Source organism: Adiantum capillus-veneris, chromosome 7 (genome assembly GCF_014529385.1).
Source record: "Adiantum capillus-veneris isolate H3 chromosome 7, ASM1452938v2, whole genome shotgun sequence".
In the NCBI taxonomy this organism is placed as follows: domain Eukaryota; kingdom Viridiplantae; phylum Streptophyta; class Polypodiopsida; order Polypodiales; family Pteridaceae; genus Adiantum; species Adiantum capillus-veneris.
The window spans coordinates 128,071,386-128,098,516 of NC_140937.1; the positions used below are offsets into that span (position 1 = coordinate 128,071,386).

A 27,131-nucleotide genomic window follows, 5' to 3' on the forward strand; every position below is an offset into this window, starting at 1 on the left:
TCTGATAAATAAGGTTTTATTGAGTTTTAGGGCAGGTTCAGACTATTTTTAAAATACGCCGGCCGCCCACTTAATAAGTGGGCAGCCATCTGATAAACAGATCAGCCAGTGTTTTCTCTCTCTCTTTTTCGAGCAGAACAGCGGAAAAAACAAATTGAATTTATTCATTTATTTTTAAAAAAATGGCCGCGATCTCTACGCGAGCAGCTATTCGTGCCAGTGGCTAGGAGCTATAAAAGCATCACATGCCCTCACTGAGAGGGGAGGATCAGTTTTTGCAAGAAGGAGATGCTGCTCTGCAAAGTTAACCCGCAAAGAAGACGTTTGCCGGTGATGCCCATGGCTGCCCCAAGTGTACCAGATGTCGCCAAGACCCAGTGCGCGAGTTCCCTCGCAAAGAAGTGCCTACGGAGCGTGTTTCCATCGCGACAAGCTGCTGTTTTTCTCTGTTTTCAGCCCATAAACGTCGTAGACGGGGCTGATTTACGAGAAGGAACCCGAGAACACACCTCTTTTGTGTGTAGGATTGGAAGAGAGGATTTTCTATGCAGAGATCTCTTCCGGGGAATTGCTTTTTCGAGAAACGAGTTGCGTTACGAGCGTCACGACTTTGAAAGTACGATTTTTATGTTATGATCTCTAAGTATTTGATTGCAGGTGTACTTCCTCTTCGTGAGGGAGTAGGAGCAGAGGAAGGCATGAGCCTCTACAGGATAAAAGCGCTCTGAGGAACTAGAGCCAGATCAGCCCAAGGGTTTCGTACCCAAGTTTGGGAAGCAGATCCACGGATTGAAGAGAGGTAGACTCTCGAGATGTGATCCGACAGTTGAAATTCCCAAGGGAAGGACTTCGTGTCCAAGAAAGCGGAGTTATTTTGCAGGAACAGGACTCTGGAAACAGAGTCGGAAAAGAGAAGCAGGGATGCCATGCCCTGAGTCTGGAAGGAGTGATCCAAAAGCGAGAACCTTGGTTCTCCGTTCCTCGGAATAGGGTTTTGCCCTAGGAATCGGAAGCCGACGCTTCCGGGAACCATCAAGTCTTATTCTAGAACGAACGTGGTAATACGTTCGGTTCAAGTGCTTGTATAGACTTCTCCTCAGTAATAAAAATACTATTACGGGGGGGGGGGGGGGGGGGGGGGGGGACCAGCCCATCTTCTGGTCCCCAGTACTATGTCGATCTTCTCACTCTCTATCTCTCTCTATCTAGTTCTCTCTATATCCTTTGGCTTCAGTATTAAGTGATAAATTCTATTTATCCGAGTATATGTTACATTGTTATGCGCTCCCGTTTGTGACAGAGAGGCTTTCCTTCGACTTTGGCGTGCTGAGCCATTTTTCACCATGAATCAGGGTGTGCTCAGATTGCACTACCGTCCACCTGTGTGGCTCTTCCCTCCTCCCATCCCCTGATCTAGCCTCATTGTACATATGTTGTTTTTTCATTGGGAGAGTCTCCCCATCATGATTGTTGTAGTCCTCTCTTGTAGAGGTTGTAGCCCTATAGGCAGTTTCATTAACTAATAGAAGGATCTTTTCCTCGGGGGGGGAAAAAAAATTTCAAAAAAAGCCCGCTGCCGCTGGCCCTGCGCATGTCCCTGCAACCCCTCTCCCTCGCCATCGCTCTTTCCCCCCCGCTCTCACGCTGCGTTGGCCTGCACTCTGCGCAGCCAGCCTAGCGCCCACCTCAGCCTTCCCGCCCCCCCTAGCTCTCCCGCCTCAACCGTCCTCACACAACAACTTCTAACGAAACACATTCTTACATCCTCAGGTAAGCTAAATACAAAATCGAAAAATGAATACTACTACAAACCTACGAAGAGCAAAGAACCAAACTTAACAATATGTGATCTCAACTTCTCTGCTTGTCCAAACAGGAAGAATAAGATTATCACCTTTATCATGCATAGCTTGGACAACAGCTATGACATCCCTACTCACGTCGCCAGTGCCCAAGAGCAGGTGCAGGTTTATATAGAGGTCATTCATGCTTTGAACGTACTCTACAAAACTAACGAGCTGACTGTCTATCACCCTCCGGAGGTGATAGGACCCAAATATCCCGGGAAGTCAGTGCCTTTCTTCTGCTTTTTGCTATGCTTTTTAGCTTTGTTCTACGCGTCAAAAAGTTGAGCAATCCGTGCATCAACCACGTTTTCCAATTCCTTCTCCATATATTTCTTGGGAACAGGAGGTTTCTTGAGAGCGGGTTTCGGGAGTGGTGTTGTTGTTCTCTACCACTCCGTATGCACTTCCTCCAAAGAGGTCTGGCTCATATATTTTGCCATCTTCGGGTCCTTGGCAAAATTGAGCATCATCTTTGTTGCATCGTTGATCAATTGTTGACGCTCCATCTCTCGATGCTCCGCCTGAGTAGTCCGAGGCGGGCCATACTCTTCTCGTGCATCTTCGTTGTGGTCTCTTCTCGCATCTCCGCATGTAGAAGGAGTCGACTGATTCTTGTCTGAAGCCATAGGTGCCGTGGAAAAAAAAATTGGGGATCGGATTTCCCAAAGAAGAGAAATCGGCCGTGCTCTGATACCACTGTAACAGACTTGGACACTCCAAGTCAAGAATCAATCACGACGGCACCAAATAACCACTTCAAAACAGTTCACAGATCACAATAGATTTGCACTGGCCCAGTGGAGTTCCGTGCGTAGAGATGTTGGCCCCAAAGACTGGCGCCTCTTTCGGTATTTCTTTTTGTATTAATCAATGTCAAAGTACAAGAGAGCGGTTAGGGTTTCACTCTCAGACTCTGCGTCCAGATGCTCTACCTATTTAAAGGTTACAAGGGATGCCCAAAAGCAGAGCCCCAAAAGCTTAAAATCAAATGCAGTTTCTCTCTCTCTATCTCAAGAGAGGGCAAAATAAAGCAATTCAACTCTCCCTCTCTCTCCAAATCCTTGCGTAGCAAAAAGCCAGCAAAATTGCGTGGCTAGTTGCTTTTCCCGAGCTTCCATAATTTCTGAAAAAAGCCGTACACTGGTGCCACGTGGCACTTGCGCCAAAAATTAGGGTTTCCAGTCACCTAGGGTTTCAGCCAACAGTTACGGTTAGGGTTTCCCAGATATTAGGGTTTCTGCAAAACTAGGATTTTTAGGGTTTCTGACAGAAATTAAGGTTTCTGAGCCACGTCATCACTTTATGACATACCCCCCTCTTGAAAGCATTGTAATCGACCGCGATTACGCCTGCAAAACCAACAAAAGCGATAAACCATCTTAGCAGACACTGACTGTTAGTACCTACGTACTAGGAACACACATCTAGCACATTTACCAAATCGACAGTCACATCACAGGACATCAATAGACATCACAGGACATCACATAGACATTCAACATTCATTCGGATCTTAGACCATGATTTATCGGCAATGTAGCTAGCAATCGCATCTAGGTCCAATCGGGACCTCATTGATGTCTGATTGACTAAACCCTATTGCAACCATGTCTATTCGAGATCAATCAGACCAAAATGTTGCAGTCATTTCGTCTATCAGTTCCTGCACTCAAAAGAAGTCAAGAACAAATCAGTATCATTATCAGGAATTCCATTTTATTAAAGTCATACAGCAGAATACTGTCAGCTTTTAGTATCCCTGAAGCTCAGAGAGACATCAGTGACTCTAGTATCTAAATCAAAGCATCTGTTGACAAAGGAGTGGAGTGACTCCCCTCTTGTGCATCCCACTGCACCAGATCTCCGGCCATGCTGAATTCTGAGTTCCATTGGAGTACACTATGCTAAACCAAAAGCATCGAGGTAAAGTTTCACAATTTGAGGAGTATCTGCTAGGTCCTCCTCCATCCACTTCGCAACCAATGCAGGATAATTCTTGAACTTAACCAAGAATCATCTTCGGACTTTACCTTTATTCTTCATATCTTTATGTGCCAATATCTGTTCAGGAACAAGGATCTCCTCATTTTCTTCCACTTCGGGTTGCTCATCAGGCTCCCCATCATCAGGCACATCACCTTTAAAAGGTTTTAAGAGACTCACATAAAATGCATTGTGAATCCTCCAAGTATCTGGCAGTTTCAATCAGAAGGAGACATCATTTATCTTTTCGGTGATCTCAAAAGGGCCGTAGTATCGCATACTAAGCTTTGGAAAAGACATGCCGTGGTGACCCGTAAAAGGTGGACAATGGTATTCAGTCATAACCTTTCCCCTCAACGGCTGTGTAACGCACAACATGGTTTTTCTCATCAAGTAGCCTTCCCGAATGGAGTATTCTGCTACTGTCTCTCCATCCCGTATCCGTGTGAACACATCTGCAAAATATGTATCTATGGCATACTGATCGACCATATCCTCGAAGCTCCTATGATGTATCGCGGAAATCGCCAGAACCAACGGCTACCGAGACAAAGCATCTACCACCACATTCTTCTGTCCCTGCACGTGGACAATTTGGAAGTGAAACTGTGACAAGATGTTCGCCCACCGCATCTGCTTTTCCGAAAGCATCTTCTGTGACAAGAAGTAGCGCAAACTCTGATGGTCTATAAAGACGGTAAAATCCGCTCCGAGTAGGTAATGTCGCCACTCAGGAAGAGCATGGCGAACCGCCAAAAGCTCTTTCTCATATATCTGTGTTGTCATCTCCGGCCTAGAGAACAATCGGCTCTCGTAAGCAATGACATGGCCTTCTTGCATCAAGACCGCACCACGACTACGACCACAAGCATCACAATATACTTCAAATGACTTCTGCAAGTCCGGCAAAGTCAAAACAGGTCCTGTAGCCAATTTCTCTTTCAATGTCTGAGAGGCAATCAACTCTATGGGTCCCCACGAGAAAGGGACTCCTTTTTGTGTCAAGATATGCATAGGGAAAGCAACCTCTGCAAACTTTCGTATGAACCACCTGTAGTACGAACACGGTACCAAGAAGCTTCTAACTTCATGGACATTCTTCAAATCGGGCCAATCACGAATAGTCTCTATCTTAGCCGGATCCATTTGCACTCTTGTTGCTGAGACAATGTGTCCCAAAAAGTGTATCTCTGGTAGGAAAAATTCACTTTTCTTTACATTAATCACTAACTTGTGATCTCGTAATGCCTGAAACACCTGAAGCAGATGATCTCTGTGTTCTGCCTCATTCTTGGAGAAAACAATGATGTCGTCAAAGAAAGTGCCAACAAATAGCCTGTGCTCTCGAAAAATCATGTCCATCATCCGGTTAAATCATAGGTTACGCCAAAAGGCATCACCAAAAAATCAAATAACCCAAAAGTCGTCCGAAAAGCTGTCTTGTAGACGTCTCTCAGCGCGATTCGGATCTGATGATATCGACTCTTCAAGTCAATCCTGCTAAAGAACGAGGATCCCTGTAACCTGTCGAGTATATCATCGATCCTAGGAATCGGAAATCTGTTCTTGATGGTGATTTTGTTGAGAGCTCTATAATCGATGCACATTCTCCAAGATCCGTCTTTCTTTAACACCAACAACACTGGAGAGCAATACGGTGAAGTACTAGGCTGGACAAGACCCTTTTCCATGAGGTCTTTCACTTGGTCCATAATCTCTTCATTTTGAGCTCAGCTCACACGATAAGGTGGCCAGTTCGGTGGTGTGCTTCTAGGTATCAGATCAATGGTATGATCTTCAGGACGAGCAGGTGGTAACTCGCCTGGCAGGCCCTCTGAGAAGCAATCGTCATGAGAGTATAGAAAATCTTGGCATTCTTTATCAAGTGTAGACATATTTGTTTTATCCTCATCACTTAACTCTTTCATAGAGATCGAGTAAACAAACAGACTGGATTTCATTAATTTAGAAATGGCCGAAGCCGATATAATAGGGACTGACTCGCCTCGCCCTTCAATTTAATATCAAGTACAATGGTTTTGCCCTTCTCTGTAGTCACTGTCGCTTTCCTTGCACGATAATCGACCACGGCGTTGTTCTTGTGGTACCAGGGAATCCCTAAGAGAACATCACAACCTTCCAAAGGCGTTACGAAGAAGTCCTCATGCCCCAAATACCCCTGACAATTCAACCGAAGTTTGCCAATGACAGGTGTAATGGCCACGTCCTTGCCTGGTACCGCTAGAACTGCCTCTGCAAGTGGGCCCATCCGACCGGGAGTGATCTCGAGCCGCGCCGCCAATTCCGGTGAAATGAAGTTGGCCTTGGCTCCTCCATCAAAGAAGATCAGGGCCTCTTGGTGTTTCACTTTGCCCCAAGCTCGGCAAAGTTCTCTACTCTCGTCCATAGTGTTGGGATCGGTACCCACACAATCTGGAAGCAGTCCTGTTTTCATCTTGCCTTTTCTTACACGTTCCTCAGCTGCTCTCGAACTCTCAGGCCTTTCGTTGTCCTTGTCGTTTTGTTCTTTCTGTGTCTTTTTAGGGCACTTCGCGGAGATATGTCCAAGTTCCTCGGATCCAAAGCACTTCCCCTCCCTGATGAAGCGAGCTCTCTCCTGAGGAGTAAGCTTGGGTCGTGCATCCTTTTTCTCTGGGTTGCTCTTTTTATTTCTACTTTCATTCCCAGAAGTCTGTTCGGCTCGTTGTGTCATGACCTCATCTGTGGGGTAGGTCAGACTGCCAGAGTGAATGGCAAAGCCCTTCTTCGCATGACTCATCAACTCCTGAATAGAAGCTGACTCCAAGCAGTGATCTCGGATCTCTGTAGGTAGACGCAAGGTGAACCACTCAATCTGTTCTCTGAACGAGATCTTCTTGAATGAAGAGGCGGGTAGAAAAGAGCTCCAGAATCTCACAGTAAGTATTCACTGTATCTCTCTTGGTCATCCAAAGATGGTTCCAAGCAGCTCGTATATCTCGTTCATACTCTTGCGTCAACCAAGAAGAAATAAAAAGCCTCTTGAATTTTAGCCATTTAACTAGCACAGTCTTGCTTAATAGAAGAGTGCACCACCAAGTGCGAGCATTCCCCTTAGAGTAAGAGGCAGCTCTCCGAATCTTGGAGTGCTCTGAATAGCGTCCTCCCGCGAAAGCGATGTCAAATTGCTGTATAAAAGACAAAGCCTTCGAAGCATCTGAGTATCCTGAAAAAGTATCAAACTTGAGCGCGTGGCCACCTTCCTTAAACTCTCGGACTTTCTTGCTTTAATCTTCGAGAAAATCATACTGGTTGGCTTTGTAAAAATTCTTCTTGTTTGCATAAAAGTTGTCGTTATCGAAGTCTGAACTTTCTAGAGACGAGTCCTCTGTAGAACTGTCACTCACTGGGCGAGATTTAGACTTCTTTGCCTTTTTCTTGCCCTTTTCGAAGCGTTGTTTCTTGCTTCACTTTTTGCTTTTGTTTGTCTTCTTCGCTCGAGTCTGAAGAGCTAGAAGAACTGTCAAAAAAAGAAGAAGAAGAAGAAGAACTGGGTACTCCTTCAAATCGGACACGCTTCTTCTGTTTCTTTGCCTTATCGAATGTCGACTGACGACCCAAATATATATACCTTCATAAGTTCAGAATAGTCTGAACTCACGAATTATAAGAGGAAATAAAGCACTCATAACACTATAAAAGCAAGGGACACAAGAAAAGAAAAGAAAAACAAAAACAAACAAACAAACAAACTAAATCACATTGTTGGCTACCAAAAAAAAACTAGATAAAAGAAAACATTATTAACTTTAAAATGTTTTTAGAAAAGGCATGTGTAAAATAAGTCGACGCAACGTACTTGGCTTAAAATAAGTACTCAACTTTAAGCAAAAAAAAACTTAATCCTAGAAATCAAACTTCACACAAAAGACATCTTAAAAAAACTTTCAGCAAAAAACATCTTAAAAACTTAATCCTAGCAATCAAACTTCACACAACAACTTCTAACAAAACACATTCTTAAGTCCTCAGGTAAGCTAAATACGAAATCGAAAAATGAATACTACTACAAACCTACGAAGAGCAAAGAACCAAACTTGACAATATGTGATCTCAACTTCACAGCTTGTCCAAACAGGAAGAATAAGATTATCACCTTTATCATGCATAGCTTGGACAACAGCTATGACATCCCTACTCATTCGTCAGTGCCCAAGAATAGGTGCAGGTTTATATAGAGGTCATTCATGCTTTGAACGTACTCTACAAAACTAACGAGCTGAGTTTCTATCACCCTACGGAGGTGATAGGACCCAAATATCCAGGGAAGTCAGTGCCTTTCTTCTGCTTTTTGCTGTGCTTTTTAGCTTTGTTCTGCACGTCAAAAAGCTGAGCAATCCGTGCATCAACCACGTTTTCCAATTCCTTCTCCGTATATTTCTTGGGAACAGGAGGTTTCTTGAGAGCGGGTTTCGGGAGTGGTGTTGTGGTTCTCTGCCACTCCGTATGCACTTCCTCCAAAGAGGTCTGGCTCATATATTTTGCCATCTTCGGGTCCTTGGCAAAATTGAGCATCATCTTTGTTGCATCGTTGATCAATTGTTGATGCTCCATCTCTCGATGCTCCACTTGAGTAGGCCGAGGCAGGCCATACTCTTCTCGTGCATCTTCGTTGTGGTCTCTTCTCACATCTCGGATGCAGGAGTCCACTGATTCTTGCCTGAAGCCATAGGTGCCGTGGAAAAAAAAATTGGGGATGGGATTTCCCGTAGAAGAGTAATCGGCCGTGCTCTAATACCACTGTAACAGACTTGGACACTCCAAGTCAAGAATTAATCACGATAGCACCAAATAACCACTTCAAAACAGTTCACAGATCACAATAGATTTGCACTGGCCCGACGGAGTTCCATGCCTAGAGATGTTGGCCCCAAAGACTGGCACCCCTTTTGGTATTTCTTTTTGTATTCATCAATGTTAAAGTACAAGAGATCAATTAGGGTTTCACTCTCAGACTCTGCGTCCAAATGCTCTGAGAAGTGAGCCCTAAACCACCAATTTAAAGGTTACAAGGGATGCCCAAAAGCAAAGCCCCAAAAGCTTAAAATCAAAAGTTGTTTCTCTCTCTCTATCTCAAGAGAGGGCAAAATAAAGCAATTCAACTCTCTCTCTCTCCAAATCCTTGCGCAGCAAAAAAGCCAGCAAAATTGCGTCGCTAGTTGCTTTTCCCTAGCTTTCGTAATTTCCGGAAAAAGCTGTACGCTGCTGCCACGTGGCACTTGCGCCAGAAATTAGTGTTTCCAGCCACCTAGGGTTTCAGCCACCAGTTAGGGTTAGGGTTTTCCAGAAATTAGGGTTTCTACAAAATTAGGGTTTTCAAGATTTTTAGGGTTTCTGGCAGAAATTTAAGATCAAGTACAGAAAGATGATTTTTAATTACGAAAGTGATAGCCAAAGCAGATACAATAGGGAGAGACTCCCCTTTGCGCTTTGCATCCAAAACGTGAGTTTTGCCCCTAGGTTGAAGGGTGATAGTCTTGTCGCAGACGTCCAACATGCCATGTGTTCGAAACATCCACGGAATTCCCGATAACGCATCACACCCTTCCAATGGCAAGATATAGAATTCTTATGTATCCACATACGACTGAATATGGAGACGCAGCTTTCCAATGATGGGAGTAACACACTCTGAGTGGCCAGGACATGCCAACCCTGCCTCTGCCGTGTACCCCATCTCTTCAGCTTTGATGCCCATTTCCATAGCTAACTCTGGTGAGATAAAGTTTGCTTTGGCATCTAGATCAAAGAAGACGAGCGTCGTCTGATCTTTGACTTTACCCCATGCTCTGCATAACTCGCTGGCATCTGTGTTTGGCCTGTCACCCACCATATCTGGCACCAAACCTACCGTGGGCTTAGGCTTCTTTCCTTTCTTATCTTCTTTATCATTCGAATCAGCTGGCCTTTTGCTTTGTGGACAATCTGCAGCAAAGAGACCAGGCTGCTCACATATAAAGCATTTATTTTCAGCCATCAAGACCTTCTTTTTCTCGAGCGACTTGTGCACAAAAGGCTTCCTTTTTGGCTTCTTTGCCTGTGCTCCAGAAGTCCCAACTGAGTCCTTATCCTTCTTGTCCTTTTCTGACCTCTGTGATGCTTCAGGAGCCGCTTTTGCAAAGGGCTTCTTTGCTGAAATTGTCTTTTGTTGCACCCCTTTTACGTTGCCCGGAAATCCATTGTCCTCTCCCTACAACAAGGAAAGACCAATGTTGGAAACTTCCATAAGCTGAGTGAGGGTAGCAACTCTGTTCTTTGTACAGTAATCTCGAAGCCCTTTAGGCAACCCACAACAATACTTCTCTATCTGCTCTGTCATGGCGCGAATCTGTAAGAGGTTACTGAGAGCAATGATTTACAAAACCTCCGAATGTACTCCTGTAGGCTCTTGCAAGTAGCCGCAGTCCGTCATGACTTCGGCTTCAAATTCATTTGACAACCACACAAATGCAAACATTTGCTTGAAGTATACCCATGTGGCGGGTGCTTGTCCTTGCATCAAGAGGGTCATCCACCATGTGAGTGCATTGCCTTTCAAGAAGGTGGCAGCTTTCCTGACCTTAGAGGCCTCTGTAAAATCCCCCCCTGCATAAGCTCTATCAAACTGTTGGAGGAAAGTGAGCCTTGGTCTTATCCTCAAAGCCGCTGAATGTTTCAAACTTAACAATTGCACCACCTTCTTGTATGCTTTCGGTTTCTCCAGTGCCCCCAAATTGTCATAGAGAATTGCCTGCAACATGGGCACTGTGATAGGGATCATCGACGCGTCTTGGCCATTGACATTTTGCGTCATAGGTGCCATATCTGGCTGCTGCCCAGAAAATCCAGCCATACCAAAATTACCTTGTGGCACCCCAAACTGGCGCTGGTTGCTCTGAAAGCCTTGTTGTATGCCGATACTACCATACATGGGGTTTGGCATCATGCCTTGCATACATAACCCCCAAACGCTGTTCCTGGCATATAATGTTGGTTTCCAAGCGCATAACCAGCCATACTTTGGAACACAGATCCACCCCCGGAATACCAGGATATACCGTGGGTGGTGAAAAAACCTCATGCATTGCCTGGAAACTGGTTTCCTGGCCCTGTAACGCAACATGCGGGCTTGGAAAGGGGGCGGGCTGAGCTCGCAAAGCCTGTAGAATAGGCGTCCTAACCACCTATTCATGGATGAAAGGAACCTGTTTTGGAGCCCCTGACTCCGCAACATGCCAGTGCTCCCTATCCAGTTGGGACGCATGCATTACCTGGGGTGGCTTCTGCACAAGTCGGGAAAGCACGTTCATAGCGGCAACTAACTGAGTACTAATCGCATCATCTTAGGAATTTCCTGTCTGTCCTTCGAAGAGGAACCCATATGCCCTTCCCTTTGTCGGCCATAGTGTAATCCTACGTTCCTATAATATGTGTCTTCACCAAACCAACCGAGGCTCACTTCTTGAGCAAAACGTGATTCGGGTCCCGGCGACGGAACAATGAAACCGGCCCATAAGGCAGTAGACTTTGGCTTTCACCTGAAACTTTACTTTAGACTTTAGGACACAAAGACACTTGCAAATAAAACCTATGACGGGAATTAACACTTTTACACGGCTTGGAAGCTAGAGTGCTACCAAGCAAACGCCGACACCTGTTGGCCCCAAAGACTGGCGCCCCTTTCGGTATTTCTTTATTATATTTCAAGAGGGAATAAAACATGTGATCTCCTACGAGCTGCCCCACATAATCTGGGCTGAAAATGACCTGATTTGGCCCAATGTCGGTAGCATAATTGTACTAGGACAGTTCATAGACAGTACCCCCACACATTAGGTGACTTTCCCGACGCATACGGACACTTTGCAAAACCTGGCAAGAACCTACAGCATGCTGAATTCTCTATTTTCTGCCCTGAAAATGCGCCAGAACACCTACACAGCAATTCCCCTCACGTCCCCGGACCTCCTGGGGTATTAGGGACCATTTAGGGCCGAAACCGTAAACGTGCAAAATTACACAGCAGTCTGTATTTGTCTGTTTTGGGCTCCGTTTCGCGAGCTGGTCACATCTGTAGCAAGTCTTCGAGCTCCCGCACCTGTAGGGCTTCTTGCCCTCGGAATCGACGAGATTTCTCGCGAGAAATCTCTCCGAATTCACCTATACCTGCGGGGGATTAGCAACTAGCTAATCCAGTACCTGTGCATGAGGTTCTTGCCTAGGCGATCGCGCATAAACCCACACAACTATACATACAGATGAATAGCCCTCGAGCGTGGCATCACGTTTCTCTATTCAAAAGGGGAGAGAGGTGTGCGAGAGCGGAATCATCGCGCTACATAGAGCAAGGGAGAAGGCAAGATTTCCATTGAAGCTTCATCACCTGCACCAACTATTAACACACACTCTGTAGTCACTTAATGATAAAAAATTAGCTCTCTCTCTCTTGAAATATGTGCCCCCTCTTTATGCAAGCTTGGCAAGTCACGTTGGAGCCGCCACATGGCACTTTTTCCCACATTGGACTTCCAGCTTAAAGATATCTAACCTGGTGCGTCAGTTGACTTTGCAGCATAGCAATAAAATGTCCCCTTGTCATTCTCGAGCTAATGACGCAAACAAATTTCATGGCCCAAAATAGCAGTTCCCTAAATTTTAGGAGATGCTTCCATTGGACTCTCTCACCATCTTTCACCACTGGGACCATATCTAAAAATGCAATGTAGCTCAGTTCTCACGTGATTTTCTCTGGGTGACCCCACCTTGGCATTGTGCCTACATTGAGTTAGTTTCCTAGTATCCACCAACATATTAAGTGCGGCGAGGGGACCTAAATGACTTTGAACTGAGCCTAGACACCCTTTTACTACTCGAATTCCAGCGCCGACCAACTTCCCGTCTATGGGTGTAATTACTATTTCACACTGGCCATGCAATGTCCCATTTGCAACTTCAAAAGGAGGGTCTCAAAATTTAAACGAAAATCATTGGAAAGAAACCAACAACTAAGGTTAGCAGTTGCCATGTCCTCGTGACACCTTGACCCCGCCCAACTCAAAGTCGAGAAACAAGAACTCCAAAAGGTTCGAGCAGCCGGCAAATGGACCGTCTACCGAGGCGGCAAGGCCATCATCGAGGAATTTCAGGCTCCAAAAACTCCCAAGCCACCTTACCTCCCCCCCCCCCCCCCCCCCCCCCCAAAAAAGTGACATATGTCACAATATTGTTGTATCCACATTAGTCATGATTAGAACTCCATTTACTCCTCTAGTAAGAGGTCCATCCATGTATGTTTTCTTGGTCCCATAGGTCATATTTGACCTCCAAGGACGATAATAAGCTCTCTCTCTCTCTCTCTCTCTCTCTCTCTCTCTCTCTCTCTCTCTCTCTCTCTCTCTCACACACACACACACAATGTGACATGAACTCCTTAGATAGGTACATAATAAAACATTTTCTTTTGTTCCAAGGACGATAATGAGCTCTCTCTCTCTCTCATGGAGAATGAGGCACTTACCAGGTCAGTATCATTTGTACACAGCTTATGGGACACCACCAGGGACAGATATGCTAGGCTTTCTCTTGAGTCATTCAGACAGTTGGCATTACAGGGAGATACATCATGTTGGTATGCACAAATGAGCTCATGGTTTCAGAGGCATGGTCTCAGTAGGCTGCCCCCTTTCCAGTATTCTCTTGATGCACCATCTTTGGCTCTTACTGGAGATTACTAGACTCATTTGGTAGGATCTTATCCAGCTTGATACCAGGAGGAAATGGATAGAGCCATCACGTGAGTTGGGTACAAAGAGGGCTTTCTATAGAGAGCATCTTCTCCAACTTACAACAGACAGATTTGTCACACGGCCCAGCTACATCGACACACATCTATCTCATGGGTTACGATGTGCCATAGGCCAGATACGCACATCTTCACACCAGCCTGGGATTGAGACAATTAGATTCAGAGGCATACCAGCAAACAGGAGGATATGTCAGTTATGCCATGCAGAACCAGAGACAGAGTTTCACTTCATATGTCACAGCACAGTCTACTATGAGATTCGGAGACGCTTTCACTGTCTATTCAGAGATGGTTTTGACTCGTTAGATAGAGTCATGAGATATCAGGATCAGAGATGTCTCGGATTATTTCTACTTGAGATACAGAGACATAGAGACTCTCTATTGAGAGGCCATAGACAGAGACAGTCCCAAAGACGCATCTCAGATTTCTTCAGTCCGAGTACCACAAAGGCAGAGGGGCCACCACCACCACAGAGCTCGGTTCCCACCCATACACACACCAGTGGTACTCTCATTGATCAAGCCATAGAGTTGGGGAGATCGAGATGACCACGAATGAGGAGGGGAGCCACGGAGCACCGACGGAAATTGCGACAGAGGATCCACAGGATTCTAGCACGACACCTAGAGTGTCGATCAAGATAGGCTTCATGCTACTGCTATATCGTATCATGGTGACACTTATCCCCACTTTGTACCTTTGTGGCATTATACCATTGCTCAGCTTACCAGCCACCCATAGGAATCGGTAGCACTCCTATCTCAGTTTTTAGTTTGTAGTTTTCTTTGTTTATACCCAGACTTGGTACTAGACTCACCATTGTAATCAGTTTGGTCTCAAAGGTCATTTTGGCCTTTCGTAGACGTTAATATATCATTTCATTTCATTTCATCTCTCTCTCTCTCTCTCTCTCTCTCTCTCTCTCTCTCTCACACACACACACACACACACACACATAATGACACGAACTCCTTAGATAATAAAACATTTTCTTTTGTTCCTTTTGCTCAATTACTTAAAGTCAGGCCACCTTAAACAATTTAACATTTCTTATGCTTGTATTAATAAGCCTTTGTGAATCATCACTTTGTTTATAAATGGAATAACCAAGATAAATCAATCTATGTGAAGCCTACTTGAAGGTTAAGGCCACTCTGATTGGTGCTTTGCTCCAATACATCTTCGGCAACCCTTTGTTTCTTGCTGATAACAAAATCAATGAATTCCATAACTGAATATTCCACCTCTTTTCTGGAGGGAAAATAGCATGAAAGTAAATGCAAACCATGACATGGAAAGATTAAACGAGAGAGAGAGAGAGAGAGAGAGAGAGAGAGAGAGAGAGAGGAAGAAGATGAAACGAAATGTTGTATTAACGTCTTCTAAACGCTTAAATGACCTATGAGACAAAAGAGTTACATCATGGTGAGTCTCATACAAGCCTCTATAAAAAGAAAGAAACTAACTAAACAGAAACATTACTAGAGTTGTAAAAGGTGGTATATATGTGAAAGGTGGGTGTGTATCTCAGAGAACAGATACAAATGGTGGATATGTGTGTGTTAGAATTTGGAGATGGCTCACATCAGACGGTACATGATCGTGTCGAGGTCCTCCAAGGTGAGAGTTTTCACAAGGGATTCCAATGTCTCGCCAATATAAATCTGACCCACTGCTGTAACCTTCTTTGATGACTGGAGCATCCCGCTCATCCTGGGCCTCCTCGATCTCCCCAGCTCTGTTGCTCAATCACTCAAGATACTGCTAGTGATATGCCCTGTATCCCCCCTTTTTGGCTGCTCAATCTCTGGATGGAGGAACATTGATCCATCTCTAGGTGTCTTCCGGTTTATGAGTCTCTCTCTCAATAACACTGCTCGAAGTCACTCAATCTTCAGTAGATAGAGTCCAAGACATCTCTAATCCTGGTATCTCATAGCTCTAGATAGAGGCCCGAAACCCCCTCTAAAGAGGAAAGCGGCCACGTATGTCATAGTATGATGTACAGACTCCAGAGGCATATGTAGTGGAGCTTTGTCTCTTGCTCTCTCTGACACAGACCTCGCCTCAGTTGAGATGCCTCAAAATCGACCAATCTCAATCTCCAATTGGAGTGATGATGTCCAAATCTGTCCAATAGCATTGTAAGCGGTGGGACAAATGAGTGTTCATGTAGGCAAGCCTAGATAAGAACCCATCCTTTGAGTCTGATCAATGGTGTGCTCAAAATCAATTAAGAAATATGCATAAGCATGATCACATGTGCCACCAATAGGTCTAGGAGAGATTGCAAGATCATGGATCTGTAAGATAAGAGGTATAGGAGTTATACATAATTTAAAGTACTTAAGCTAAGGCCATGTCTACCATGCGGGAAATAAGTGCATCTTGCAAAGACAGGATATCGGCAAGGCCATTAAGTATGGAAAGTCCATGCAGAGTGTCCAACTAAAGAAAATACCTCCCACACTTGGTTACTGGCTTTTGTATCTCAGAAGTCCGTTCCATGTCCATCCCTCCTAGGTCAAGATCATGTGGCATCTCCTCCAGCATGTCAAAGAAAGATGACTAATAGCAACCTGTCCTAGCATTGAAGTCTCCGAGTAAGATGACATCTCCCTCTCTTCAGAACTCCAAATATCCTCATTCAAGATCATGTATGGGGATTCTCCCTTAGGTGAGTCAACAAACTTGGATGTACTAGGAGGAAAGTAGCATATAGCAATGTATGATGCTCTGAACCCCTCCATCCGTGCTCTAACCCACATGTATCTAACCTGCCCTCCTCTCCGCACTACCTGTATCTTAAATCACAATTTCTCTCTAAACAGCACCTACAACTCCTCCAAAACCTCAAGTAGTATGCTTAGTAAGTGTCTTCTTTCCGCAAGTAGACTCCCATTTGTACAAGGTATCGTGTTGCAATGAAAAGTGTCCTATCTAGGCTTTTGATGTGTCTGTGTGTAAAAAATGCTCTCTATCCCTTTGAACGCATTCTCAAACATCCCCACGATAACTTTTCCCTTCTATTAGAGGCCAAAGTAAGCCTATGAGATAAATCATATATACATGGATGTGTATCCTCCCATCTATCAGGAAACGAAAAGGATATAAAGTAACAAAATGTGGTCCTGTAGGAAGGGAGCCCCCATTGGAGGCTAGGATACAGGTGCACATCTATACGCTCCAAGAGGTACAATCATGAAGTGCATCAAGCTGTTGACTAGCTCCATCTCATGTCAAACTCAGAGTGTAAGATCTAGTACATAGGTGGGTTTGGTGTAAGGGTTGCGCGTGTGATCGTGGTTGGGTCTGCCACCATTTGAGCAAATGTTACAGGCTTGGACAATCCAAGCGAGAGATCAATAGCAACACCAGAACAAAATCTACAAATAACTAAAGTTGGAGAGAGAGAGAGAGAGAGGAGTCGACACTGCACGGCAGAGTTCCGAACCACGACACATTGGCCCCAAAGACTAGTGCTCATTTCAGTTTTACTTTATTATTATTCTTTGCAAAGTACGACTCCCGAAGGTCCAACTCTCTTTGAGACTCTGCGTCCAGATGCTCTCCGAGAAGTGGCCCTCTAGGCACATATAAACATACAAGGGATACCCAAAAGCAAAGCCCCAAAAGCTTTAGTTCTAAAAGCACTTGAATCCAAAAGTATTTGCACCCAGAAGCTAGTGCCAAAAACTACCCAAAACAGCTAGCGCAAAACTAAAAATTCGTACAGCCTTCCACGTCAACGTGTCAATGCAATTTACAAAGATCTTAGTCAAAGTTCAAGCTTTTGATTATTTAGGTCTAAGGCCCCATCTTCTAGGTTCATTTCCTCTTGTCCTCTCGGCCAGTTCTTTCGAGTTGGGCAGGCCAGCATAGTTACCAAAGCGAATTCCAGCAAGGGGATTTGTTCAGGGCGAGTTTTGGGGCCGTTATGCTGCCGAAATTTTTCCAGAACAGGTGTGATCTGGTTGGATACAGGTGAAGATCCCCAGGACTCTAGTTTTGTAACTTTACCCTCTAAAGAAATAAAGAAATACGGAAAGGGGCGCCAGTTTTTGGGGCCTACAGGTTGTCGGCGTCCGCTCGGAGCATTCTAGGTTACGGGTCGTGTGTCCTTTGAAGTGTTAATTCACGTTACATGTTTTTATTTGCAAAGTTGCTCTGTGTATTAAAGTAAAGTAAAGTTTGGGGTGAAAGCCTACGTCTACCGTCCTACCGGTCGGTTTCATGGTTCCGTCGTTGGGACGAAATCACTTTTTCCTCAAGAAGAGAGCCTCGGTTGGTTTGGTGAAGAGTCCTTCGAAGAGGAACCCTCTTCCATAATGCCCTTCCCTTTGTCGGCCATAGTGTAATCCCACGTTCCTGCACTGTTTGAGGTCAGCGAGAGTTCACGGCCACGTCTGTCTCTGTACCTCCTATTGATGTGAATATTCCCCCCGTTCAGGACTCAATTGGTTGCCACTGTGAATGTGTTTTCTCGACTGGTGCAAAATACCCAAGGTTTATGGAGTTCTTGCAAGCTCCACCACTGCCACAGCAATCAAGGCAACTCACACAGCCAGTGGAGCATGTTGAGGCTCAAGCCCAAGTACTTCATGCGTCTCAAAAGAAGAGGGACCACTCGCATGTTGCCGAGTCGCGGGCTCCAAAACAGGTTTTCATAGCAACTAGGGCCAGTTTGGGGTGCCACGGGGTAATTTTGGGATGGCTCTTTTTTCTGGACAGTAGCCAGATATGGCACCTATGACGCAAAATGTCAATGGCCAAGATGCGTCGATGATCCCTATTATAATGCCCATGTTGTAGACAATTCCTTACAACCATTTCGGGGCATTGGAAAAGACGAAAGCTTATAAAGAAGGTGGTGCAGCTATAAAGTTTAGGACTCTAAGCGGCTTTTAGGATAGGGCAAAAGCTCTTACTTTGCTCCAGCAGTTTGATACAGCTTATGCAGGAGGGGATTTTACAGAGGCCTCTAAGGTCAGGAAAGCTACCACCTTCTTGAAAGGAAATGCACTCACATGGTGGACGACCCTCTTGATGCAAGAACATGCACCCGCCACATAGGTATACTTCAAGCAATCTTTACATTTGCATGGTTGTCAAATGAATTTGAAGCCAACGTCATGACGGATTGGCACCAACTCACTGCGGCTACTTGCAAGAGCCTATAGGAGTACAATCGGAGGTTTTGTAAATCATTGCTCTCAGTAACCTCCTACAGATTCGTGCCATTGACAGACCAGATAGAGAAGTATCGTTGTGGGTTGCCTAAAGGGCTTCAAGATTACTGTACAAAGAACAGAGTTGCTACCCTCACTCAGCTTATGCAAGTTTCCAACACTGGTCATGCCTTGTTGAAGGGAGAGGACAATGGATTTCTGGGCAACGTAAAAGGGGGGCAGCAAAAGAAAATTTCAGCAAAGAAGCCCTTTGCAAAAGCGGCTCCTGAAGTATCACAAGGGGTCACAAAAGGACAACAAGGATAGGACTCAACTGGGACTTCTGGAGCATAGGCAAAGAAGCCAAAAAAGGAAGCCTTTTGTGCGCAAGTCGCTCGAGGAAAAGAAGGTCTTGATGGCTGAGAGTAAATGCTTTATATGCGAGCAGCCCGGTCTCTTTGCTGCAAATTGTCCATAAAGGAAAAGGCCAGCTGATTTGGATGATAAAGAAGATAAGAAAGGAAAGAAGCCTAAGCCCACGGCAGGTTTGGTGCCAGATATGGTGGGTGACAGGCCAAACATAGATGCCAGCGAGTTATGCACAGCATGGAGTAAACTCAAAGATGAGACGGCACTCGTCTTCTTTGATCCAAGTGCCAAAGCAAACTTTATCTCACCAGAGTTAGCTATGGAAATGGGCATCAAAGCTGAAGAGATGGGGTACACGGCAGAGGCAAGGGTGGCATGTCCTGGCCACTCAGAGTGTGTTACTCCCATCATTGGAAAGCTGCATCTCCATATTCAGTTGTATGTGGACACAGAAGAATTCTTTATCTTGCCATTGGAAGGGTGTGATGCGTTACTGGAAATTCCGTGGATGTTCCGAACACATGGCGTGCTGGATGTCTACGAGACAAGACGATCACCCTTCAACCTAGGGGCAAAACTCACACTTTGGATGTAAAGCTCAAAGGGGAGTCCCTCCCTATTGTATCTGCTTCGGCTATCACTTCTGTAATTAAAAATCATCTTTCTGTGTACTTGATCTTTGCACGTGATGTTTCAGATAATTGCCAGTCAAATTTATCTGTGTTAAATTAAGAAAGGTCAGCATTTTTGCGAGAGTTTAATGATTGTTTTTCTGATTCATTACCCTCACAATTGCCACCGGGGAGGCTAAGGACCATGCAATAAATTTGGTGCTAGGGTGTAGCCCACCAAACAGACCTCCCTACAGGGTTAGTGCAGCGCAACAGAAAGAGATTATAGGCCAGGTAAAGGAATAGATTAGGTAGAGGAATAGATTTGGTGCCAGGTTGTAGCCCACCAAACAGACCTCCCTACAGGGTTAGTGCGGCACAGCAGAAAGAGATTATGGGCCAGGTAGAGGAGCTTTTAGAGAAGGAGCTAATTCAGCCTAGTTCTTTTTCCGAGTAAAAGAACCTTCTATTAATTAATGAAACTGCCCATAGGGCTACAAGAGGGGACTACAACAATCATAAGGGGAGACTCTCCCAATGAAAAAGCAGCATATGTACAATGAGGCTAAATCAGGAGATGGGAGGAGGAAAAGCTCACATAGGTGGACGATAGTGCCCACCCTGGACCATGGTGAAGAAAGGCCCAAGGCGCCAGAGTCGAAGGAAAGCCTCTCTACGCTCCCGCATGCGGTCGGAGCTGCCTTGGAGTCTCTCAAATTGGCCCCTGAGAGTATGGATCAACTCTAGCCAAAGTTCTCAAACTCTCTCTGCTTGTGGTACAGGGCGAGCCTCAAAGATGTTAAAGCAGCAGGCCCGCGAGATGAACCAAAGTGTCAAGCCGCAGCAAGATGTCAACACTCCTGTCTTTCACTGCACCACTCCTGTGGAGTAAGCTCTATAGCAAGCTGGAGTGTAAGTCGACCCCCTTGCGTCACTATCATCCTGCTGGTGGAGGATAGTTGAAATTGTAGGGCCGGGCCCGTGAGAGTGGACCAAGCAACTGTCCCCCAAGTGTACTGCCGTGTTGTGGAAAGAGCTGTCATCAACCGAAGGACATGAAGCCATACCTGTTGTTCCATAGGACAGTCCCAAAGACAATGACGCTATCAAGAGTTTTTTGGAGCAAGGGATTGCGCATATGTACATATACATGCATGGTGCATCAAATAAAGAATTGCCCATTTTTCAGAGCCAAGTGGTTACGTGGGGCCCACATGTGTACAGGTAGGACAGGGTGTACATAGTGCATCGATTTTCACTATTAACAGTACCACTGTGTTTTTTCTACAATAAGGAGGAGTTGGTAGCACGTAAAACTTCTCGAGGAAGCTATCCGCGGGCCGACGACATGAGGTAAGCAGGTGCGTCAGATGGCATCTAGTGGCGTAAGGAGGGCGAACGAGGTCAATATTTGCACGCGGATGAGGACGGACACAACGTGGGTGTTTTCTTGTGAGAGTTATGCAGAAAGGTCATCATTAGGACCACTTTTTGGGGCCACTTCACGTGGTTGCGAGACGCATTATTGAAAAGAAATGAGTGCCAGGTGTGCGGATGATGCAAAAAGGTGACAACTATGCACTGCAAGGTCAGTTTTTGGCCTGTTCGAGATCCGTTTGAGGTCATCTTTAAGGCCAAGGGTGCCCAACTAATAAAGCTAAGTGTGGGAACTGAAAAAACTGAGAGAAGACCAGAAAAAACGTGGAGAAGAGAGGAGGAACAGCCGCAAGTGTGTTTTTGCTGTTTATGGAGCATTTTTTGGCCCTAAACTGCTCATTCGAGGTCGGATTTGAGCACTGTGACATTGTAGGGTGGGGTTTTTGGGCGTTCCGAACGCAATGGCGCTGTCCATTTTGCCAAATTCCTCACAGATTTTCTGCTGTTTTTCTGTGTAATCTTCTCCGGTGAGTGAAGCCTTTGCTTAACTTTGTGGTTGTATCTGGTGTATTTCCTCAATACTGTGTAAACTATTTGCCCCATTGGTGTTGGGCTGAGCTTCATTGAGTCTAAACAACAGCAATTTGCCTCCTTTGAGCTGAATTGAGAGTGTGTGTGTGAGTGTGTATGTGTGAGTGTTGAGTGGGCAAGTGGGAAATCTCTCTCTTCTCACTCCGTCTGTGTGTTTCCTGTCTCGGCCAGGCTGGTTGTGTAAGCCGAGTGGTGCTCCATAGTGTGTGTGTGTGTGTATCTTCCCAAGAGTGTGCGTCGGGTCGTTATAGAGGCATTCTATGTGTTTCCATCCCGCTCACATTCTTTTAGCGCCCCCACGGAGGATCTTCTTCGAGTACCTTCTGCTTCGAGCTTCGAGCTTCGAGATTCGAGATTCGGGGCTACAGGTTACAGGTTAAAGGTTACAGGGACAGGTACAGGTACAGGTGATTCACACAGGTACAGGTAGCTGGAATACAGTGATATACTAGCAGTGATGTCACTTACAGTTGTTGTGGGTATGCATCACTTGGCGCCTATTTCAGCGCATTGTCTGCTGGATTGTACGTTACTTGTGGAAACTGCCATTGTACGCATTTGTGGAGCCATACTTGGTTGTATTTGGCAGTCCCAGCCATTTCTGAGACTCGGTCTGGAAGATAGTCATTTCTGAGACTTGACTATACGCGATTTGCATTAGCGTTCATGTGAGGGTCGATAGTGTGAGGTTTTTATTGAGCTGGGGGATTCTCAAATGTGGAAATCCTTTCGGTGATACAGGTAGCTGGAGCACCCTTTTTGTGACCTCGCCATAGGCTATGTACTAGTGAGTCCTATTTGATGCTCGGGTTCTATTGTTGAAAATTTATGCATATATATACAATCTATATTTTGGGTTCGTACTGCTCTACTTCTGAGGAAACTCTGTCAAAATTTTTCCAAGTTATGGTGGCTAGTTTCTTTGTCTTTTGAGCCATTTATGCTGTTATACTGCTGAAATTTTAGCAAAATCAGAGGTTAAGTCAGGTGTGCCTTCTTGGGAGCTTCATGGTTGGCTTTAATGGATGATCAAAATGGCCCTCAATTCACTCCTTTTCATTTAACTCAAAGAATCCAGATAAATGTTCATGTGTCCAGGAAGATTTTTTTCCAGCAGCGTATAGTCTTTATGTTCGGGCCAAGAAGATTACGAGAGATCCTGGAATGTCCTTTGCCTGTTGTTATTCCGATGATTAACTATGAAAACTCATTTGATGTGCATGTGTTTGTCCTTATCTAAAGTTGAGCTCCATTGAAGTTTCTGGGGATTGGGTAGTGAGAAGTTTTGGGTTCTTGCACGTGTGTTCGAAGGGGTTCTCAAAGCATTGTAACTTGGGTAGCCATGGCTTTCTCTTATCCGGAGTTTCATGAAAAAAGTGATGAAGATGTGGAAGATTTTTTAGAAAAGATGGAGGTTGCCTGCATTAGCAACCAGATTCATGACCCTGAGTAGATGTTACGTCTTCTCCTAACTTGTTTGAAGAGTGATGCACGAGTCTGGTCCAAAACATTTGAAGAGGAGTTGCGTGTGGCTGATCCACTTGTAAGATTGAGTTGGGACAATCTAAGGCATGGGTTGGAAGTGGAGTTTGTGAAGATAGAAGATCCTGACAAAGTGTGGCAAGAAGTACAAGGTTTGGTGCAAAAGGAAGGTGAGCCAGTAGATGCGTATATACGTAAGTTCTCATTGGCATGGGAGCGGATGTGCAAGGCCTTAGCACCACAGGTACCCCCGCCTGACATGATGAAGAAGGACACGTTCTTGGCTGGTCTTTGGGAGAATATACGTTGGAGAGTAAAGCTAAAGCAGCCTAGGACATATGAAGATGCACTAGAGGTAGCAAGGAACAAAGAGTGGAAGTTGAGGAAAATGAACCAGTTAAGGGTGGAGTCTTTGCCAATGAGGTCTGAATTTCAGCCTATAGAGTCTTTACAAGGTCGCATGTCAGGGGTTCATCATGAACCAGTGGTTCCTGTTACTACTCAAGTTATGCCAGCAGTGGTCACTACATCGGTGCAAGATGATGGGCTAAGGCAAGACATGAGGCAAGTGGTAGATTTGATGAAGAATCTCAGCCTAAACATGCTAAGTCAAGTGGGAAATAATCGAGGTCGAGGGAGGTTTGAAAATCAGCCAAGAGGTGAAGAAAGGCCTAAGAATGGTGTTGGACAAAGCAATGGTAGGTACTGGTGGTGTTGGACAAAGCAATGGTAGGTACTGGAGGCAGAGGCCCATATGTTATAATTGTGCAGAGTTGGGTCACATCAGCCCACAATGTGATAAGCCACCAAGGATGCGGGGAGACTGAAGGAGTACGAGAGGAAGTGCGACGCGAGAGAGAGTGAGAGAAGAAGAGCACGACGATATGGTGAACTCGCTCTACTGTAATGTGTAGAGCATAGTGAGTTCTTATTAGGTTTTTACAAAAGAATATGTGTACATACCTGGCGGCCCGCCCACTTACCTGGGCGACCACATTGGGCTTTATACCCCAACAACCTCCCACTTAAAGTCCAATGTGGTACTTTAAGTGTGAGAGAAGCTACTATACAAGCTAATATACAAGAGATGTAGAGAAGTGATGTACTACCCTACACCTAACTGCTTGCCAAAATGCGCAAAGCTCTCTGAGGGAAGTCCTTTTGTAAGTAGATCAGCAGGATTTTCTGTGGTGTGAACTTTGACAAGCTAAAGTTGCTTATCCTCAAGCATTTCCCTGATGAAATGATACTTCACATCCACATGCTTTGTCTTTGAGTGATAAACTGGATTGCGAGCCAATTGTATAGCACTTTGACTATCACAATATAACACAGGCATTTCTTCTTTGATTCCCAAATCTGTTACTAGTCGATTAATCCAAATTGATTCTTTGCATGCCTCTGATGCTGCAACATATTCAGCCTCTGTAGTAGACTGAGTAACACAATCTTGTAATCTAGAATGCCATGATACTGCTCCACCAGCCAATGTAAAGACATACCCTGACGTAGACCTTCGGTTGTCGAAGTCACCTGCATAATCTGAGTCTGTAAAACCCTTTACACTTAGCTCCTGACTCCCATAGCATATACGCATACTCTTTGTAGCTTTCAGGTATCTCAATATTCCTTTCACTGCCTCCCAATGTTTCTTGCCTGGGTTTGACATGTATCGACTTACTACTCCCACTACAAATGCAATGTCTGGGCGAGTAGCAATCATTGCATACATCAAACTACCCACTGCAGACGCATATGGAATCTTATCCATTTCAGCCTGTTCTTCCTCAGACACAGGACAATCTTGTTTGCTAAGTTTCACATATGGTGGCAATGGAACACTCAGTGCCTTTCCCTTCTCCATATTGAAACGTTGCAAAACCTTGTCAATATACTCTGTTTGAGATAACCAAATCAACTTCTTTGATTTGTCTCTCTCAATGCGCATACCAAGTATATGACTTGCCTCACCCATGTCTTTCATGTCAAACGATTTTGCCATCTTTGACTTCAAAGCTGAAATTTCTTCCAAGTGCTTGCCAGCAATCAACATGTCATCCACATACAAAATAAAGATCAGCCAACTACCATCCTTAGCCTTCTTTTTATATAGACAGTGATCGAACTCACTACGTTTGTAGCCTTGAGAAAGCATAAAGTTGTGGAATTTATGGTACCATGCCCTCGGTGATTGTTTTAAGCCATAAAGACTCTTTAACAACTGGCATACCCAATCTTCCTTGCCTTTCTCAACAAACCCTTCTGGCTGCTGCATGTAAATTTCCACATCTAAATCACCATGCAAGAAAGTTGTCTTGACATCCATTTGGTGCAACACCAAATCTAATATGGAAACCAATGCAAGAAAGCATCTCAATGTAGTCATCTTGACCACCGGAGAGAAGACTTCATCAAAGTCAATGCTTTGTTCTTGCTTAAAGCCCTTGGCAACAAGCCTTGCTTTGTACTTTGGCTGACTATCATAAGCGGTGATCTTATACCTGTAAACCCATTTACAGGGAAGAGCCTTTTTGCCCCGTGGTAATTTAACTAGCTTCCATGTCTTGTTTTTATGCAGAGCTGTCATCTCTGACTGCATGGCCAATTGCCAATTCCCGGAGTCCTTCATTTGCACTGCTTCCTTGTAACATGAGGGCTCATTGCAATCAGTCAACATGACATAGTTCATAGATGGAACAAACCTATCAGGAGGTCGCGTGACACGTCCAGATCTACGCACAATAGGTGGCTCAGGCTCAGCCACAACCTGTGGTTCCACTCTATCCTGTCCTTGCTCCTCTTGAGTCCTGACATTTTGTCTTGCACGTGCAGGTCCATCTTCTTGGAAGACAACTCTTCTAATCTCCTCAACCCTCTCTGGTTTAGAATGATATTTGGATTCATTAAAGTGAACATCATTGCTGCGGACAACCTTTCTGGATTCGGGATCCCAAAGTCTGTACCCCATCTCACCAGAATTACCATAGCCTAAAAAGATGCACTTTCTACTCTTTGGCTCAAGTTTGTTCCTAAATTCCTTTGGAACGTGAGTATATGCCTCACAGCCAAAGACTCTGAGATGCTTGTATGAGGGCATTTTGCCTGACCATACCATCTCTGGCACTGAATCCTTCTGCAAAACCTTGCTAGGAGATCTATTTACAAGATGAACAGCTGTTGATACAGCTTCAGCCCAAAACCAATTTGGCAGTTGTGCATTAAACAACATACTTCTGACCTTCTCTTGTATGGTCCTATTCATCCTCTCAGCAACACCATTTTGAGGAGGATTGTAAGGAGCAGTAAGTTCACGTTTTATACCTTTTGACTCACAAAAGTCTTGAAAGGCCTTTGAAACATACTCTCCACCATTGTCAGTGCGTAAGCATTTAAGCTTCTTGACACTCTGATTCTCCACAAGTGTCACAAACGTTTTGAAAACACTAAACGCTTCATCCTTGTGCTTGAGAAAGTAAACCCATACTTTCCTCGAGTAATCATCTATAAATGTCATAAAGTAAGAAGCTCCCCCTAGAGATAGGTTAGGCATAGGTCCACACAAATCACTATGAACAAGTGCCAACTGTGTATCTCTTCTACTGCTTCTATGCTTATGTGGCTACTGTGTTTGCTTACCATACAGACAATGTTCACAGAATTCAAAATCATTAAATGAAAAGCCAAGCAAATAACCAGAACGAAACAAGATTTCCATTCCCTTCTTGGACATATGTCCTAACCGGCTATGCCACAAAGAAACGTTTGGCTGCTCGGTTACATTGATTACATTTTTAGAGACATTTGATACATAAATCATGTAAAGTCCTCCAGACTTTACTCCATGTGCTACTGTCATAGAACCCTTGGATATCTTCCA

General features: G+C 44.8%; 1 protein-coding gene across 11 annotated transcripts in view; it reads right to left on the minus strand.

The window, feature by feature from the left end:
- The window catches only part of LOC147454599 (transcription initiation factor TFIID subunit 4b-like), a 156,394-nt gene that overhangs the window by 70,180 nt on the left and 59,083 nt on the right, over positions 1-27,131 (minus strand). For 10 of the 11 annotated variants that reach the window (XM_086517370.1, XM_086517377.1, XM_086517375.1 and 7 more), the window contains one exon: positions 14,793-14,859. The exons of the other annotated variant lie outside the window; for it this stretch is intronic. In XM_086517370.1, coding sequence (XP_086373496.1) covers positions 14,793-14,859 — 67 coding nt within the window. The remainder of the gene's footprint in view (positions 1-14,792; positions 14,860-27,131) is intronic. 11 annotated transcript variants of the gene reach the window in all.